Source organism: Canis lupus, chromosome 16, assembly GCF_048164855.1.
Source record: "Canis lupus baileyi chromosome 16, mCanLup2.hap1, whole genome shotgun sequence".
NCBI lineage: Eukaryota > Metazoa > Chordata > Mammalia > Carnivora > Canidae > Canis > Canis lupus.
In genome coordinates this window covers 23,226,743-23,244,606 of record NC_132853.1, presented here as the reverse complement: position 1 = coordinate 23,244,606, position 17,864 = coordinate 23,226,743, and the positions used below count along the sequence as shown (strand labels likewise).

At 51.5% G+C, this 17,864-nt stretch overlaps 1 protein-coding gene across 5 annotated transcripts in view; it reads left to right on the top strand.

Annotated features, from left to right (window-relative positions):
* MMP28 (matrix metallopeptidase 28) overlaps positions 1 to 17,864 on the top strand; it is a 34,441-nt gene extending 16,577 nt beyond the window's left edge. For 4 of the 5 annotated variants that reach the window (XM_072779550.1, XM_072779551.1, XM_072779548.1 and 1 more), the window contains 7 exons: positions 6,167 to 6,246; positions 6,451 to 6,638; positions 11,717 to 11,941; positions 13,814 to 14,059; positions 15,210 to 15,359; positions 15,668 to 15,835; positions 16,873 to 17,864. In XM_072779550.1, coding sequence (XP_072635651.1) covers positions 6,515 to 6,638; positions 11,717 to 11,941; positions 13,814 to 14,059; positions 15,210 to 15,359; positions 15,668 to 15,835; positions 16,873 to 17,267 — 1,308 coding nt within the window. In that variant the 5' untranslated portion in view covers positions 6,167 to 6,246; positions 6,451 to 6,514 and the 3' untranslated portion in view covers positions 17,268 to 17,864. The remainder of the gene's footprint in view (positions 1 to 6,166; positions 6,247 to 6,450; positions 6,639 to 11,716; positions 11,942 to 13,813; positions 14,060 to 15,209; positions 15,360 to 15,667; positions 15,836 to 16,872) is intronic. The other variant, XM_072779549.1, reaches the window with a different exon arrangement.

Sequence of the window (17,864 nt, the reverse complement as noted above, 5' to 3'; positions counted from 1 at the left end):
CTTGTCACACTTTGAGGCACAGAAAGGTTCGGTAACTTCGTCATAGTTCACACAGCTAATCAGTTGCAGAGGCAAGTCCATGATAATAGATGAAGCTGGAGTACATTTTAGCCCAAACCAACCCTCTCATTTTATAGAAAAAATGGAGGTCCAGGTGTACTTGGGTGGCTAAGTTGGCTAAGCATCTGCCTTGGGTTCAGGTCATGATCTCAGGGTCCTGGGATATAGTCATCAGGTCCTTGCTCAGTGGGGAGTCGGCTTCTCCTCCTTCTGCCCTTCCCACCACTCATACTTGCTCTCTCTCTCTCTGTCTCTCTCAAATAAATAAATAAAATTAAAAAAAGAAAAGAAAAGAAAAGAAAAGAAAAGAAAAGAAAAGAAAAGAAAAGAAGGCCCAGAGAGGCACAGAACTTGCCTAAGGACACACAGTTCTTAGTAGCACAGGAATAAAATTCAAGACACAGCCCAGTGCTCTTGCCCTGCCAGGCCAGTGACTCAGGCCTCAATTCATTTTGCTATACCTCATTCCTAGTCTTGCCCTGCTCAGAAATGGCCAGAATTTCCTCATCCCTAGGGCACTAAATGGGCTGGGCTCTGCGTACCCTCCCATGGCAAGTCAGGACAGACACAGGACTAGAACCTCCAGAGTCCTGAGTCCACTCAGCCTTCTGGGTCCCAGGGAGAATCGTTTTCATTTTATTCAAACACCACAACCACTCCCAGGACTTTTCAGAGGCGACTCCCCAGGGAAGTGCCCCGAGTCCTGACCAAGTGGACGAGGCAGGTTGTCACAAGCTTTTAGACCTAAGCAGGGTGAATCACAGAAGATGCATGCTCCTCTAGCTTCCTCTCTTCTCAGCTTAAGCCTTGGGCTTCACAGGAGAGAGGATGAGTGGAGAACAGGGCAAAGACAAAACCTGGTGTTTGGAACTGCAAGGCAGAGAGGAGAAGCCAGACACAGCTCCCATGCAGGAGGATGGAGGTGACCCCAAGTGGACCTCAGGGGATACCTAAGAGAACATAGGACAAACCCTAGGGAAGCGACAGCCTGGAAGGGAAATGACTTCTCCAAGATGTTCATGGTCGAGCTGGAATGGAAACAGGAGCTCTACCTCCTAGTCCTTTGTCTTTTTCTGGGATCCCTTTACCACACTGTCACCTGCCCCACACCCCTGCTCTTTCTTCTCCCATGCAGACAGGGCACTTTTATCACCTTTGCAGGGGAAAACTGAGGTGTGGCAAGTGGGCTTCTAGAAGAAGGTTAGGGACAGCTGCAGGAGCAGAGGATGTCTCAATTGTGCCTCCTCCTCAGCCAGTGAGGTGGAGCTGCCACCTCTGAGCAGAACTTTAGAGCACTCAGCACTGAGGATATGAAGGGCCCCCTTCCTATATGTAATTTTTAAATGTTCATATTAAAAATATTAATGATCATTAAAAATGAAATAAGTGTAAGGGAATCCTTATGTTCTAGTCATTGCAATTATAGTACTTCGGTGCAGGGCGCCTGGGTGGCTCAGTCCATTGAGCATCTGCCTTCGGCTCAGGTCATGATCCCAAACCCCTAGGATGGAAACCCATGTGGGGCTACCTGTTCAGTGGGGAGTCTGCTTGTTCTCCTCTCCCTCTGCCCCTCACTCCCCACTGCTTGTGCTTGCTCTCTCTCTCTCAAATGAATAAATAAAATATATTTAAAAAATACTTCAGTGCTTTTATGGAAATATAAAATGTCAAATTCTTAAAATTTATTTTTCTCATTCTTTCGGTATCTCTTGGCTGGTCATGTGCTCACACTGCCTCCTGGGAATTCAGCTCTGCCTTGCAACCCACAGTGTGCCAGAGGCCAGTCAGGAAGAGAGGTCCAGGATTTCCCCCTCTGATGGACCCCTAATAAAGGCCTCCACCCTCATCCTGCCCTCCACTCCACTTTGCCTGCCAAAGTATCAGGCATGGCAGCTCAGCCAGGAAACAGGAGACGCCGCTAGTCAATATCCCCTCCCTTCTGCTCTGTCCAAGGCTTCATAGTTCCAGAACCGGAGCCAACTTTCTGATAAGGGCTGGGTGGGTTTGGGGGGAGGAGCACAGGGAGTGCCAGCCTGTTAGCCTGTGACCGGGTCTCTTCCAAGTCACTCAGCAAACCTCCTTTGAAGAGGACATTGATTTCCCAACTTCCTTTAGAAAGCCATTCTATCCATCCCCACTAAGGGAAGGGAGGAGGCAAAGAAGAGAACCAGGTACCTGACTGGGGTGAGGCAAGTCTAAGCTAGAGCACCTATATTGAGAGCAGAGCTGGAACTGCCTTATTCAGAGCAGTTCCCATCTTATAGACAGATTGTGTTTGGAAAGTCCGTTTATTTTTCTACTAACGTAAATCAACTGGATCAACGGTTTATCAAGTATTTACTATGTATGCTAGCTACACATTGCTTTTTTTTAACTTTAATTTTATTTATTTATTTATTTATGATAGTCACACAGAGAATGAGAGAGAGAGAGAGAGAGAGGCAGAGACACAGGCAGAGGGAGAAGCAGGCTCCATGCACCGGGAGCCCAACGTGGGATTTGATCCCGGGTCTCCAGGATCGCGCCCTGGGCCAAAGGCAGGCGCCAAACCGCTGCGCCACCCAGGGATCCCCACATTGCTTTATATAATCTTTCTGAGAACCCTGTGGTGTATTCTTTTCTTCACATTGTGGGTAAAGAAATGGAAAGCTCAGAGATGCTAAGTAATTTGTCCCTGGCCACCCAGAGTCAAGGTTGGGAACAGATTCTTGATTCCAAGCCCTATGGCTAATTCCATGATGCCACACTATTTTGGACAATAAATAATCTTCCAGATTAAGCCACTAGAACTCCTTTAATCCATTATGCATCCCAAAATAGTGTCCATTTGGAAAGGGAAAAAAGAAAATAGTATTGAAATACAAATAAATTAGTGTAGAAGAATAATGAAATGGACTTGGGAAGTGTTCTGTGGTCTAGAATAAGGGTTCCTTATGGAAAATGGCTTTATTGAGAAGAGCTGAAGGAGAATATAATGAAATTCACAAAGCTGAGGCAGGATACTTACAAAGGCTTAGGAGCTTGCCCATGCTGGCTCTTAGTGTCTACTTTTCTTCTTCATTTGTGCCTTTCCTGGAGGCAACAGCTGTGATTGGAGTTGATTTAAGAAATATAGCAAAGAGGGCACCCAGGTGGCTCAGTATGTTAAGCGTCTACCTTCAGTTCAGGTCCTGATCTCAGAGTCCTGGGACGGAGCCCCACATCGGGCTCTTTGCTCAGTGGGGAGCCTACTTCTGCCTCTCCTTCTGCTGTTACCCCTGCTTGTGCTCTCTGTCTCTCTGTGTCAAATAAATAAGTGAAAATCTTAAAAAAAGAAAAAAAAGATACAGCAAAGAGAAGTGTGTAAGAGAACAAAGAAAACAGAATTACTTCCATATAGATAGCACAGCAAGGAAGGCTAAAAATAAAGAGATGATGTGTGTCTATAAGAATCAAGCAGCCAAGGGGATCCCTGGGTGGCTCAGCGGTTTAGTGCCTGCCTTCAGCCCAGGGCGTGATCCTGGAGTCCCAGGATCGAGTCCCGTCTTGGGCTCCCTGCATGAAGCCTGCTTTTCCCTCTGCCTGTGTCTCTGCCTCTCTCTCTCTGTCTGTCTCTCATGAATAAATAAATAAAATCTTTGAAAAACAAGAATTAAGCAGCTGAGGTGACGTTTCTTTTATTCCATTGATGAGGCTTTTTCAGTGATAAAGGCAAGCAGGGAGCCAAGTGCACCATGTTCTCTGAAGGGCAGGGCTGGTGATAGGTAAGGACGATGAGTCACATACTTCTCCCCCGCCACTGGCCTCCAAACACGTGGTCACGGAGAGAGCAGCTTCCAGGTGTGTGATGGCAGGCAGCGGCCAACAGACACTTGGGCCATGAGATATTCTCCAGTTATACTCATTTCCTCAGGGGATCACATCCAGGTCCACGGCCATCCCATCATCTATCTACATGCTGAAATATTCTGGTTTCTTCCTTGAGCTCCAGGATCATGTGACTAGTGCCACTTGACATCACAGTGTTTTTCTTATTCACATCCACCCCTATCTGCTCCCCCTCTGGTTTCCTCATATAGTTTCTAGAATCACCATCCAAGGCAAACATGGAGGAGCCATTCTGGATTTCTCTCTTTCTTTCAGTCCTCACAATTAACCCACCATCAGGACTAAAATAATACCCCCATTTCCTACCCTGGGTGACAGTCCTGCCTCTCTCTCTGTGGCTTCTCGCATGTCCTGCTACTTTACACTCACTGTGCTCAAGCTTTCCTTCTGTTCCTTAGGCACATCCACATCGTTCCTAGCCCAGGGCTCTGCGTTTGCTGCTCCTCTGCCTGGAACACACTTTCCCACCTCACTGTATGGCCAGTTACTTCTCATTCTTTGTGACACACATCACATACCAGCTCTTCAGAGGGTCCTTCCCTGACCTCTGATGAAAAGTTTCTCTTTAAGTTATTCTCAACCGCAACACCCAGTTTCTTTTCTTTATCGCACCAAAACTGCCTCCTTTACTTGTTATCTGTGTTTCGATTATCTGTCTGTAGCCACAAATCTTGGTCATTGCACCTGGCCATGTGCCTAGGTCATTGTATGAATTAACAAATGAGTCAATGAAAAGAGGAAGTTGCAGGTTTCTAATTAAAAAATTACTTTTCCCTAAAATATTGAAAAAAAAATTTTAACAAAAAATTTTAAAAATTAAAAAAATACTTTTCTCTTTTTAAGATTTATTTATTTATTTAAGTAATCTCTATACCCAATGTGGGGCTCGAACTCACAACCCTGAGATCAAGAGCCCCATGCTCCTCCTACTGAGCCAGCCAGGTTCACGTCAAAACTATTCTTCTTTAACACTATTTTTATTTATTTATTTATTTATTTATTTATTTATTTATTTATTTATTTATTTATTTTTAAAGATTTTATTTATTTATTTGAGAAAGAAAGACAGAGAGAGCATGAGCAGGGGGAAGGATAGATGGAGAGGGAGAAGCAGGCTCCCCACTGAGCAGGGAGCCCTACTCAGGGCTCCATCCTAGAACCCTGAGATCATGACCTGAGCCAAGGTCAGACACTTAACCAAATGAGCCACCTAGGCACCTCATTAACACTATTTTTTAAAGATTTTATTTATTTATCTGAGACAAAGAGAGCAAGAGCATGAGTAGAGGGTGGAAGGAGGGTGAATAGCGGGTGGGGAGGCAGAGGAAGATGGAGAAGCAGACTCCCTGCTGAGCAGTCAATCCCAGGACTCTGAGATCAATATCTGAGCCAAAGGCAGATGCTTAACCCACTGAGCCACCCAGGTGTTCCCCCTCCACAAAAAACTACTTTTATAAGGAGCCAAGTTTGTATACAAACCATAGAGTTGAAGGCAAGTACATCTGTTGTTTGTAGGGCCTTAAATATATCTGCATTTTGAGGGAGGTGAATCATTTAGGAAGAAGCCAGAATTAGATAATTAATTCCCAAGCCAGGCATGGCAGAGTCTGCAGGTGACCAGCCCGACTTCTGACCAATACAGGGCAACTCCCTAGACAGGTGAGATGTTCAGGAGCAAAGCTGAAGCATTTCAACAGTGCATATTTATATTTATAATAGCTGCTCTGTATTGAGCCCCTCATAGGTGACAGGCACTGTGTTAAGTGCTTTGTATTCACAGTTGTGATCAAGCCTCACCAAAAAAAACCTGTAGGCTGTATACTATTTCTAAGCCCCTTTTACAGATAAGAATGCTATGGTTTAGAGAAGTAGCTTGCTAACTGAGATTTAAGCCCAGCCTGGTGTGACTCCCAAGCCCCTAACTCATCCAGCATGCCCTGCTAGATCCCCGACCATGCCGGGAAATATTCTAGGTAGGGATTGCTCGGCCAGTTTGAGAATTAAGAAAGCTAGGATTTAGAAATATTGAGTGACTTACTCAAGACCAAAAAGGTAGTCAGTGGTCACCTGGCACAGAGTCTATGTCCTCCTGCCTTTATCCCGGGACTCCTTTTCCTATAGCTTATAGACCTCATTGGGACAAAGGTTAAGACAGGGCATGATGTATGTGCCACAGATGCTTGGAGACCACGGGAGGGGAAAGGATGCGTGGGAAGGCTGACGCTCCTCTCTCCCTCAGGCATTCCTGGAGAAGTACGGATATCTCAATGAGCAGGTCCCCAAAGACCTCACCTCCGCAAGATTTAGCAATGCCATCAGGTAGGACAGAGGGATGTGGGGGGGCTTGGGGGTGCAGGAGGGCAAAGCTTCGGTCACCCCCTCCCTCTTCGTGGAAGGCTGACCTCCCCACCTGTGTCCATGTTCCCTCCCTCTCCTGCTGTCTCCAGGGAAGCTCCTTGCCCTCACCACCACTCCCCCCCACACACATACACTGTGGTCCTTTATCTCAATTCCTCCTGACAGGGAGTTCCAGTGGGTATCTCAGCTGCCCATCAGCGGTGTGCTAGACCCTGTCACCCTGCGCCAGATGACGCGGCCCCGCTGTGGGGTGGCAGACACAGACAGCCAGGCGGCCTGGAACGAGAGGGTCAGTGCCCTGTTTGCTGGAGGCCGGGCCAAAATGAGGCGTAAGAAACGCTTTGCAAAGCAAGGTGAGCCCTGTCGAAATCTAGCTAAGCTGGGACTGCCAACAACCAGAAGCCCTGTGGCCAGAGAAAAAACCAGCCCAGCCTCAGACTGGGCTTTGTCAGTAACCTCCTCCCTAAGGGCCCGAGACGGGAGAACAGTGGGTGAACAGGACCCCTCAAGTGGAGGACCATCTTTGTGAACACAGACATTTAAATCAGAATTATACCTACATGGATGAATTTTCATTATGCAAATATTTTCCAGAGCAAGCCCCATCAAGCCCACTTCATTCCTTGATCAGGTTGTTATGCAGGGCAGTTAAACTGTTGCCAACATTTTGTTTACATTCTCCTAAAGTTGTTTTCATCAGAATCCATTCTTTTTTTCATAAGGATTATTCAACAAAGATACAATTTATCAATCAGTTTTACTTTGTCCAAAGCACATTTTGAACAGCCTTATTGAAATATAATTCACATGTCATAAAATTTACCCATTGGAAGTGTGCAACTTAGTGGTTCTTAGTACATTCTCAGAATTGTGCAACCATTACCACAATCTAATTCCAGAGTATGTTCATCACCTCCGAAAGAAACCCCAGGCTCCTTAGCGGATCACTCTCCCTGCTCTCCCCCTCTGTGCCCCCTCCCCCCAGCCCCTGACAACTACCAATCCGCTTTCTGTTTCTATGGATTTGCCTACTCTGGACATTTCACTACTGCTTATTTTATCACATCACATCACAATTTCTGCCGTTGTGATTCTCTTTTTGTAGTTTTGGTTTTATCTTTCCTTCTCCTCCTCTTCCTCCTTTTTCGTCCAGGTCCAATCTTCCAGGGCCAAATGATACAGACCTAAGATTTATGAAGATTTGATTCTTCTGTCAATTCTTCATCAATAACAGGTTTTACTGTGTGTAATTTTTGCATCTTCTTTGCGCTAAGTCTCATTTTCTCTGACCAATTTTTTGCAGTTTTTAGGATTTCTAAGAAGATAGGGTTGTTGAGTCAAATCTTCATCTATAATCAAGTTTACTACGAACACTTTGGACCGTTGCCTCTTTTAATTTGCATTATCTACCTCCACCGACAATATCCATTATGCACAGAACATGAAATTTATAGGTCGTTTTTATTTCTTAGCTAAGGAAGTTGTGAGTGGTTCCCCTCAACTCCTGGAGGATGGCAGTGATGGGGTCCAGGCTATGTGGTCGAGAAGTCCTTGGTGTCAACATGTTCTACATCCCACTGTGTTTCTGGACAGCGGAGGTAGAACAGGGGTGCAGCGTGAGCTGGAACAGCATTCCTGAAGCTGGGGCTCTGGGTTCAGCAGTGTGTCACTGCTCATTTCCTCATCTAAGACATGGGCCCTTTCTGGTTGCAAAGTAGAGATGGCCCCTGATCACCAAGGAGAAAGGGCTTGTACTGGAATGTGGGGTAGCCCCAGACACAGTCTCAACAGTGGCACTTCCAGGTTACAGGTGATCTCCCAGAGAACTGGGATGATGCCTCCTGGGTATCCAGGGCACAACGTGAGCACCAAGGATACTTCCTTCTGGTTGCCTCTTCTGCCTTTTCAAGGGAATATCTGATGGAACCCATTTGGCACTGTTCAATTTGGAGCATCCATTTGTAACAAAGATTCAAGCTAAGGCATCTCCCAGGCAGGTAGCCCTGCCCTACCAGCCTAGCTCCACCAGCCTAGCCCCATATCACTGTCTGACCCTGACCGCTGGGTCCAGACAGCAGTGACCAGGTGAGATGGAGACTTTTCCTCTTGTTCATAACGTGAACTACAGCAGCTTGACTTCCTTTACCCCCTGAGTGGGAAGATGTTCCCTAGAAAGGAGCTATATGCTTGGCAGGCACTTCCTGTGCTTTCCTTAGGAAAGGTATTGTTAGGAAAAGGTGTTTTTTTTTTTTTTTTTTTTTTTTTTTTTTGGAAAAGGTATTGTTAATAGTTAACCCTTACTGGGCATTTATGATGTGCCAAGTGCAGTTCTAAATAGGTTAACTTGTGTGATCCTCTAACAACCTTAGGCGATAGGGACCATCATTATCATTTACAGATAGGCAAATGAAGGGACAAAGAGCTTATCCAAATGTTTTCCCCAGGGCCACATAGTCAGAATGTGGCTAAGCCTTCTCACCCCAGGAGGACTGATATTCCACATGTGAAAAACCCCAGGACACGGGTGGCTGCTTTAAAAATGATATGGATTTCTAGGCCAGTGACTGTTGATGCTGTGTGTTAATGCTATAGTGATGAAGCTGGGCTCCAGGGTAGGGTTGGCAGGCAAAATATAAGATGTCCAGTTAAACTTGGATGTCAGGTGAATAACAGATAATTGTTTTATTCTCACTTTTATACTAAAAAAGTTATTTGTTGTTTATCTGATGTGCAAATTTAACCAGGTGCTCCATGTTTTTATTTGCTAAATCTGGCACCCTCATTCCAAGTGTCTGGTCCCCTCAGTGCCTGCTGGGGAGATTTTCAATTCCCCTTGGTCCCCGGAGCTCGAGAGGAGGGGTGAAGGGTACAGGAGTGAATCCGGGGTGGAAAAGAAAGAGGAAGGGAATGGGCATTTACCGAGCACCCACCACATGCCTGGCAGCTATACATTGCTGCTTCATTTGCCATCTCATGTTTGCCACAACTAAGTCTTACCAACCACACTTTGCAAATAAGGAAACTAAGGTTTGAAGAGATTCCATACATTGCTATCTAAGTTTGCAAGTAGAAGTACTGGGATTCCAACACAGTATTGTTGGAGTGCTAGGAGTCAGTGTTGAATCCTGCTAGAAGTCAGGATTCAGGGTCCTCCCCAAGCGGGGAGGTCTCCACTTCTCCCCATGTCCTTTTCCTTCCCTCATCCCTTTTGGATTTTGGAGCAAGGGTGTGTGGGTTGGGGAGGTGCACTGGCAGGTGCACCTTCTGTGGCCTAGAGGTCACTGCAGAATCCAGCCTTGCCTGGGCCAGAGTTCAGGATGGGGGCCTGAGGTGGCCAACCTGCTCCAACCTGCTCCAAGGACATAAATCTGGAAGAGGACAGAGAGGGCTCAGGCTGGTGGTTAGGGTGGTGGGGAGGTCATTCCTTCATGGCAGGACACACCAACGACCCCTCCCAAGGAAAATTAGCCATTTTCTCTCAGTCCTGTATTTATTTGTCCTCTCCGTCCTCTTCCAAAGACACACACGCATGCACACACAGATTCAAAGAGGATTTTTGGCCTGCAAGCTGTCACCTTTCCTAGCCAAAGTGAGAGAAGTGCTCACCCTCTCCCTTTCTTGCCAGATTGGTGAGGCCCTCCTCTAATGCAAAGAGGCAGAAGGAGCTGCCTCACACTTCTAGAAGCTTGAAGGTGGATGGGGAAAGTCTGGGAGTCAGTCACCCCCAACAGGGTGTGGAAATGCCCAGCGCCAGCCAGTCCAGAGCCCTCCAGGTCACCTCTGGACCCCAGGCCTTCCCTCCCCCTTCCTTGTCTCCCTCCCTTCCTAAGAATCCTTCCCTCTTCCCTCCCTGAGGGTTGGTCACTGGCTGGGAGGGGTTGGGTGGCTGCCAGGCCAAACAGGCCTGGGAAGGCAGCATTGCCTTGAATGGAGCTTGGCTCAGGGTGGGAGAAAAGACATTCCCCTCCCCCATTTCCATGGGGGCTGGGGGAGGGAAAGGGCACTCAGCTCCTCTATCCACTCTCTACCACCCTCCCTTCCACCTGGAGAATTTCAGTTCATGCAGAGCCCCTGTTTTGACCCAGAGGAGCCACGTTTAGGCAAATATATAAGCCTGGAGTCTTAGCAAGTGCGCCTGCTTACCTGCGTCATCTAGTAGAAAGCACACTGATCAGATGTCAGGACTTGGGCCCAGGGCCTACCTCGGCTACTCACTCATTCTGTGACCCTGGGCAGGTCACTGCCCCCTGGTCTCAATTCCCCCAGAATAGAGCAGAGAGGTTGGACAAGGAGATGGCTAACCTTCCAGGACCTTAGTTCTGGTTCAGGCAAGTATTTCCCCGAGGCAAAAGGGCAGGCGCTCTGAACCTTCAATTGTTCCTCCAAAGAGAGAGAGGGCTGTGCCCATTGGCCTGGCCTGCCTACTTGTCACCCACAGTTCAAGAATTCTGGTCCATTTAGGAAATTGAGACCTCAAAGATAACATGATTCCTAAGCGCTCCCTGCGCCCCAGGGAGCCTCAGAGGCCTGCGTCTGAGCTGTAAGTCTTCCACATGAAGTCACAATCTCAGCCGCTGAGCTTGGAAAGCTCAGAAATACCCCATGAAAAACTCCAGATCTGGACCTTCTAAGCACCCTGGTACAGGGTGTGTGGTGAGCTGTAGGGGACTCAGTTGACCTGAGGCTTGGGCGAGAGGCCAGAAGAGTCTTACATCCAAGGGAGGAATTGCAGTTCTGGGCAAAGGAATAGAAACTCGTAACTAAGTAGAGATGGAAAAATTTCTCTCCGTCTCAGTGAGTGACAAAACACACCCTTTGTTCTTATTTGTTTTCACCTCGGAGCTCTCCAGAGTCCCTGAGGAAGTGAGGGGGAGGGCCAGGGGTCAGGAAAAGACCTCTAATAAATGGGTCTTGGTAGCTTCTCAGCAGCAGGCCTGCGGCAGTGGAATGGGAGGGGCAGGCGGGTGTGGGGGGTAGAGAGGAGAGAGAAGTGAGAATGGGTCCAAGCCGTGGCCCCGCTGGCCCCCTCTCTCCTCCACCTCCTGACATAGTGGGCAGGGGTAGGGGTTTGCGGCCAGCAAGAGGTGCAGAGCAGTTTTTGGGCTCAGCCCAGGCTGTGGGGAAGAAGACCCCAGATTGGGAGAGTCCTTCAGGCTGGGGCTTTTCCTGGGCAGAGGTCACATCTCCCCTACGGACCTCCCCAGACCAAGCCACTAGACTGGGGACTCTCTGGGACAAGGGTAGTCCTATCAACATGAGAGCAGTGTCTCCCCCACCAAATGGGCTCTTCCGGGTTGCCAGGGCTGTGTGTCTTTCTCCTTCACATCCGGGACTCCCCAGAGGAGGGCCGAGCCCCCATCACAGGGGTCCTTGGGGACCAGCCCCAGGTTCCACAGGGAAGTGTGACTGACGTGGCCTCTCTGGCTGGCAGGCAGCAAGTGGTACAAGCAGCACCTCTCCTACCGCCTGGTGAACTGGCCACAGCACCTCCCTGAGCCGGCAGTCCGTGGGGCCGTGCGAGCCGCCTTCCAACTGTGGAGCAATGTCTCGGCGCTGGAGTTCTGGGAGGCCCCAGCCACAGTCCCTGCTGACATCCGCCTCACCTTCTTCCAGGGCGACCACAACGACGGGCTGGGCAACGCCTTCGATGGCCCAGGTGCCGACACAGAGGCTCTCTCTCCCACATGGCAGCAGGGGAACCCAACCAGGAGAGGCAGTCTGGGGCGGGCAATGGGGCCTGGGCCGAGCCGTATCCTCCTTCAAAGAACCCTCAGTCTCCTGAATGGGAACAATGGTTCCTGCCCATTTATGTGCCACATGGCTGAAAGGACAGCCAGATGAGGTCCTGCATGGAAAGCACATTGCAGATTCCCAAGGATCTTCTGGGAGAACCTTCTGGGGTCCCGTCATCCATCCTCTGCCTCTAGACAGGCCTGTGCCTCTCCTGTTCTCCAGGAGGGGATGTTCCCAGACCACCACCCTAGAAAGTTCCAGAGGCTGCCGCCATCCCACGCCTGCCCTCCCCACACCCACTACCACAGTCACTGCTGCAAGGCAAGAGGCTTTCTGTCCCCTCTCCCCCCACAGAAGTGCTTCACATTCCCACCTCAGCCCGGACACTTGCCCTGTTTGCCCCTAGCCTAAAGGCTTACGGCACCGATCTAAACTCCTCTCCTCCCACTCCGCCCAACATTGGCCTTCAGAACCTGACTGCGGGTTACCTGTGCATCGTCCCCCCACCCTCCACTCTAATGAGGGAAGGACACCCGATTGGACCCCTTCATGGTGGTAACTCAAGCCTTTGTGTGGCCTGAGAATTTAGGCCCTCACCTCCCTTGTGCTCCTCTGCCTTCCATCAAGTCCACTCAAAGCAAAGCCCAAGTCCAGGCCCTGCTGCTGGGACCCAGGGTAGGACTGTGAGAAATCTAAGGTTTTCAAGAATCCGCATGTAACACACATGTGTTCTTGCATGTAACTCACTTTACCCATGATATCTACGTGAGATATTTATGCCCATACCCAGCTAGAGTCACCCAGCTAAGACAACACTGGACTGGGAGAAATCTCTGATTTGGGGCAGGTACTTTGTCTTTTTTGAGTTCAAGTGTTCTCTCTCTCTCTCTGAAACCTGTCATCTGTCTCCCAGGGTTACTGTGAAACGTGAGCAGAAAGGGCTAACATTGCTCGGGGAGCTGAGGCATATTCTAAACAGGAGGCATGTGGCTCACTCCCCACACCCCAGGCCGCTCTCCTTTAATGGTGGTCAATCCCCATTGGCCTGGGCTCCAAGAAGGCTATGCTGGAAATGCCCTCAGCAGGCTTCTAGGCCAACATTATCACCGTGCAGTTTGCTGGCCCCTGTCCCTGCAGGAAGTAAATTATGAAGCATGGGGCCCTGGGAGCTGTGCAATGGGATAAGCTCCCTGTGGGGCATGCCACAAGCTAGAACATCACTGATCCAGTTCATTCCCTCTGCTCACACATAATACAGCAAGGCAGTGGAGACCCCCCAGCAGAGCCCTGCAGAGGAAGGCAAGAACACGCACACAGATATACTTTTTATTAAAGAGGCCATACATACCCACAAACACACCCAGCACCCAGATCGAGGAACGCCATCACCAACATCCAGGAGGTCCCATCGTGCCCACCTCTGGGGTAACCACTATACCTGTCCCTAGATCTTTGTGAAGATAATTCCTAGGCAGCATTCACTACTTGCCCAAGGCCACACAGGCAGTGAATAGTAAAACCGGGATTGGAACCCCGACAGTTAGCCCCCCCCCCAGGATGCTCAGCAGGCTGACGTCCACACCCCAGCGCTAGTCTCCAGTTCAGTGCTCCCCACTGCAGCCTCTGCCCCAGGTCATTAGGAGGGAAACTATGCGGCAGAAAACAGCCACAGCCACCCCTGAGGCTCAGCGCCCCCGGCTGCGGGGAGGGCGCGGGGAGGGCGCGGGGGGGGAGGGGGGGCGGGCCGCGGGGCCCTCCCGGCCTGGCTGCCCCTGACCCTCCGCGCCGCCTGCAGGGGGCGCCCTGGCGCACGCCTTCCTGCCCCGCCGGGGCGAAGCGCACTTCGACGGCGACGAGCGCTGGTCCCTGAGCCGCCGCCGCGGCCGCAACCTGTTCGTGGTGCTGGCGCACGAGATCGGCCACACGCTCGGCCTGCCGCACTCCCCCGCGCCGCGCGCGCTCATGGCGCCCTACTACAAGAGGCTGGGCCGCGACGCGCTGCTCAGCTGGGACGACGTGCTGGCCGTGCAGGGCCTGTATGGTGAGCCCCGGGCCCCCCGCGGTCCCGAGACAGCGCCCGCCCCGCGCCCGACCTTCCGCCGCCGCCCGGCCCGCGCCCCGCCCTCCCCGCCCTCCCCGCGCTCCGAGTGCGGCCGGTCCCGCCGCCGCCGCGACACCCAGGCCCCGCCCCGGCCCCGCCCCCGGCCCCGCCCCCGGCCTGCGCCGCTCGCTCCCCCGCCAGCCTCCCCCTGGCCGACGCCGGTGCCCGCTTCCCCCCCGAGCCTGGGCCTCTGCCCCGAGGTAGAGCCAGCCGAGGGCTCCCCCACGCCGCCCCCCAGGATGCACCGGCCAGGGCTGCCGCGCAGCTGGCGGGCGGGCGGGCGCCCTCCGAGGGCGGTGCGCAGGCAGGTCACAGCCCGGGCTCAGTCCGCCTGCCACTCCTGACAAGCAGGTGCGCGTGGGCAAAGCATTTCCTCTGAGAGCCCTCGGTGTCGCCTTCTGAGAGAGGGGTTCACACGTGGGGCCCCGCCGACCTCCCAGGCCTGTTGCCCTAGTGGGTATGAGCTTCTCTGTAGCCTAAGAAACCCAGGCAAACAGCTGCTATCTCCTGTGTATGCCGCGGGCCAGGCACGTAGCATGCAGCCCACTCGTGGGGAGAGCAGCTTTTTGTCCACAGTGGGGAGGACGGGGCTCCGAGGGGTTAGATAACTTGTCCAAGGTCACGCAGCTAGAGAGTTGCAGAGCAGGATGCAGGAGCTGCTGCCACGTTCTAAGCTTCTTGGACTCTGCCTCACTCTCAAAGTATGGTGATGTAATTCTTATAATTGCTGTAACTATCACAGCCCAGGCCCCTGAACTCTGCCCGCATGACATGTGTGTTGCCCAGGACTCAAGGAAGAGAACCTTCTGGCTCTTCTTAATGCCAAACCCTTGTGTGGTCCCCCACTCCGGTTTTATCTCAGTAGGGTCCTCTTTCCCAGATTGTTCTGTAGGCGAGAGGGCACTTCAGTTTAGTGCTATGGTTAATAATACCAACAACCAAGGACAACTCTTAGCCCTCAACCCCCACCCCTCCTTCCTTGCCTCTCATACCAGATAATGATGGAAGGAACCAGAAGGGAGGTCTTAAGACCCTCAACACATGCCCCAACCAGTGTGTGTTCTCTCCCTTTCTCTCCTTCCCCATGAAGGAAAGCCCCAGGGGGGCTCAGTAGCCATCCAGCTCCCAGGAAAGCTGTTCACTGACTTTGAGGCCTGGGACCCCCACAGGCCACAGGGAAGGCGCCCCGAAATCCAGGGTCCCAAATACTGCCACTCTTCCTTCGATGCCATCACTGTAGGTAAGATGGTCCCACCTTTGCCTCACTTCCTTTTTCCTTCCCCTTTCTCCAGGGGTCTCCAGAGCTAGAATCCAAGGTGGGGCTATGAATAAAAAAAAATAAAATCCAGAAATCCCAAGCCACAGGCATTCTGCAGGGTAGCAAGCCCTTGCCAATCAGAACACTGCTTCCTCCTGTGTGCTGTCCCTCTGCCCCACCTGTGCACGCTACATCCTCTCTCCTCAGTCTGGGAAGCTGGTTCTAGCACCTGCCCTGGAAGGAAGGCAAGAGGCTGATGGTCACTCCTCAATTCTCTTGTCTCCGAACAGATGGACAACAGCGACTATACATTTTTCAAGGAAGCCACTTCTGGGAGGTGGCCCCAGATGGCAATGTCTCAGAGCCACTCCCACTACAGGAAAGGTGGGCTGGGCTGCCCCCCCACATTGAGGCTGCTGCAGTGTCATTGGACAGTGGGGACTTCCACTTCTTCAAAGGTACCAGCTCTGGGGTCAGATGAGAAAACAGAGCCTAGAGAAGGGAGGTGTTCTGGTCAAGGTCAGAAGGGAAGAGAGGAGTCTCAATTCCAATCTGAACCTGTGACCCCAGGGCATTTTACCAGGAGGTTCCTTCAGTGATGGAATGCCAGGCATGAGTGTTGAGGTTGTCCCAGGGAGAAAGGGTGGGAGAGCTGCAGAGAAGAGTCTAGAAGGGAAGCAAAGGACCACTCCAGAGCTCTGCAATCAGCCAAAAAGTCCTAGTTCCTTAGAATCCTGGTTGTGTGAGATCGGGCCTTTCACTTGGGCTTGAATTTCTTGAATGGGGAAAAGAATCCCTCAGATTTGTTGAGGAAGGAGGATTAAACAACATAACGTTTGAGGAGCATGCAGTATGAGTATGTAGTTTCATCCATCGAACAAATACTAAGTGCCTTGTGTGCATTAGACACGGTTGGAGGTGTTGGGATACAGTAGTGAACAAAACAAAAATCCCTGCTCTCATAGAACTATGTGTAGAAATGATGGCCACTGGCCTTCGCTGTCGTCGCTGCCCATTCAGGGAAGGGGCCAGCTTCCCACCTCCCGGGGCTGGGTTCCTGCGGGCGGTCTGCCCTACTGACACCTGCTGGAGGTCTAGGCCACAACAGGCCCTCCTTAGGGGGTTAGGACCAATTATTAGCACTGTGATCCATTTTGTTTTTTTGTTTTTTTTTTTAATTTTTATTTATTTATGATAGTCACAGAGAGAGAGAGAGAGAGAGAGGCAGAGACACAGGCAGAGGGAGAAGCAGGCTCCATGCACCGGGAGCCCGATGTGGGATTCGATCCTGGGTCTCCAGGATCGCGCCCTAGGCCAAAGGCAGGTGCCAAACCGCTGTGCCACCCAGGGATCCCTGATCCATTTTGATTATCACAACTACTAACCACCTTGGGCTCCAGCATGAGGGGGAGCAGAGGTATGGAGGGAGGAGGGGAGGCGGAGGACCAAAGGGTGAAAGCCACCAGCTCACCCTGGCTCTTCCGATGCCCTACAGGGAGCAGATGCTGGAGGTTCCGGGGCCCCAAGCCAGTGTGGGGTTCACCACAGCTATGCCGGGCAGGGGGCCTGCCCCGCCACCCCGACGCAGCCCTCTTCTTCCCGCCTCTGGGCCGACTTGTTCTCTTCAAGGGTGCCCGCTACTACGTGCTGGCCAGAGATGGACTGCAGGTGGAGCCCTACTACCCCCGGGGCCTGCAGGACTGGGGCGGTGTCCCCAAGGAGGTCAACGGCGCCCTGCCTCGGCCTGATGGTTCCATCATCTTCTTCAGGGATGACCGCTACTGGCGCCTTGACCAGGCCAAACTGCAGGCGACCGCCTGGGGCCGCTGGGCTGCAGAGCTGCCTTGGATGGGCTGCTGGCATGCCAACTCGGAGGGTGCCCTGTTCTGAAGACACCCCCACCTCTTACTGAATTGTTGGTGCCCTCATGGCCAGTATGTGTGCCCTGGCCCAGGGGCAGGATCTGTGTTGGAAGCTTCTGAGCCTCCCTGCTCAGGCAGGAAAGTTTGCATTTGTTCCCTGGAGAATGTCTCTGTGCTCTTAAGACATTGATCTTTGTGGGATCAATCCAAGGAGAAGCCAAAAAGGGTCTCAAACCCCAATGGCTCTTCCTCAAAGGACCCCAAGCCTGGACGATTTTGTTTCTTCTGCTAAAGATGCACTTCCTATCTATGAGGTGACAGCTCAGGCGGCCAGAGAGGATCTAAAGCTCGATGGAGAGGTTGGGACTGCTTTGCAAGACTGTCTCCTTCCCCTCAGAACCTCCTGGCTCAGTTCTTGGAGAATTGGGTCTCTTCAAATGTGAGGCCTCACCTCCAGGAAGCTTGTGTGGGTTGGGTACAAGGAGTTTCCAAGGACCCCTCTTGGGTGGGAGGGTCAGGACCCAGAGCAAGAGGGAGACTGATGCAGGCCTGCTGGGCTCGACTTTGGGGGATGGGATGGCTGGAATAAAGCGGTGCCCCCAGCTGGTGGGCCTGGAGGCGGGCA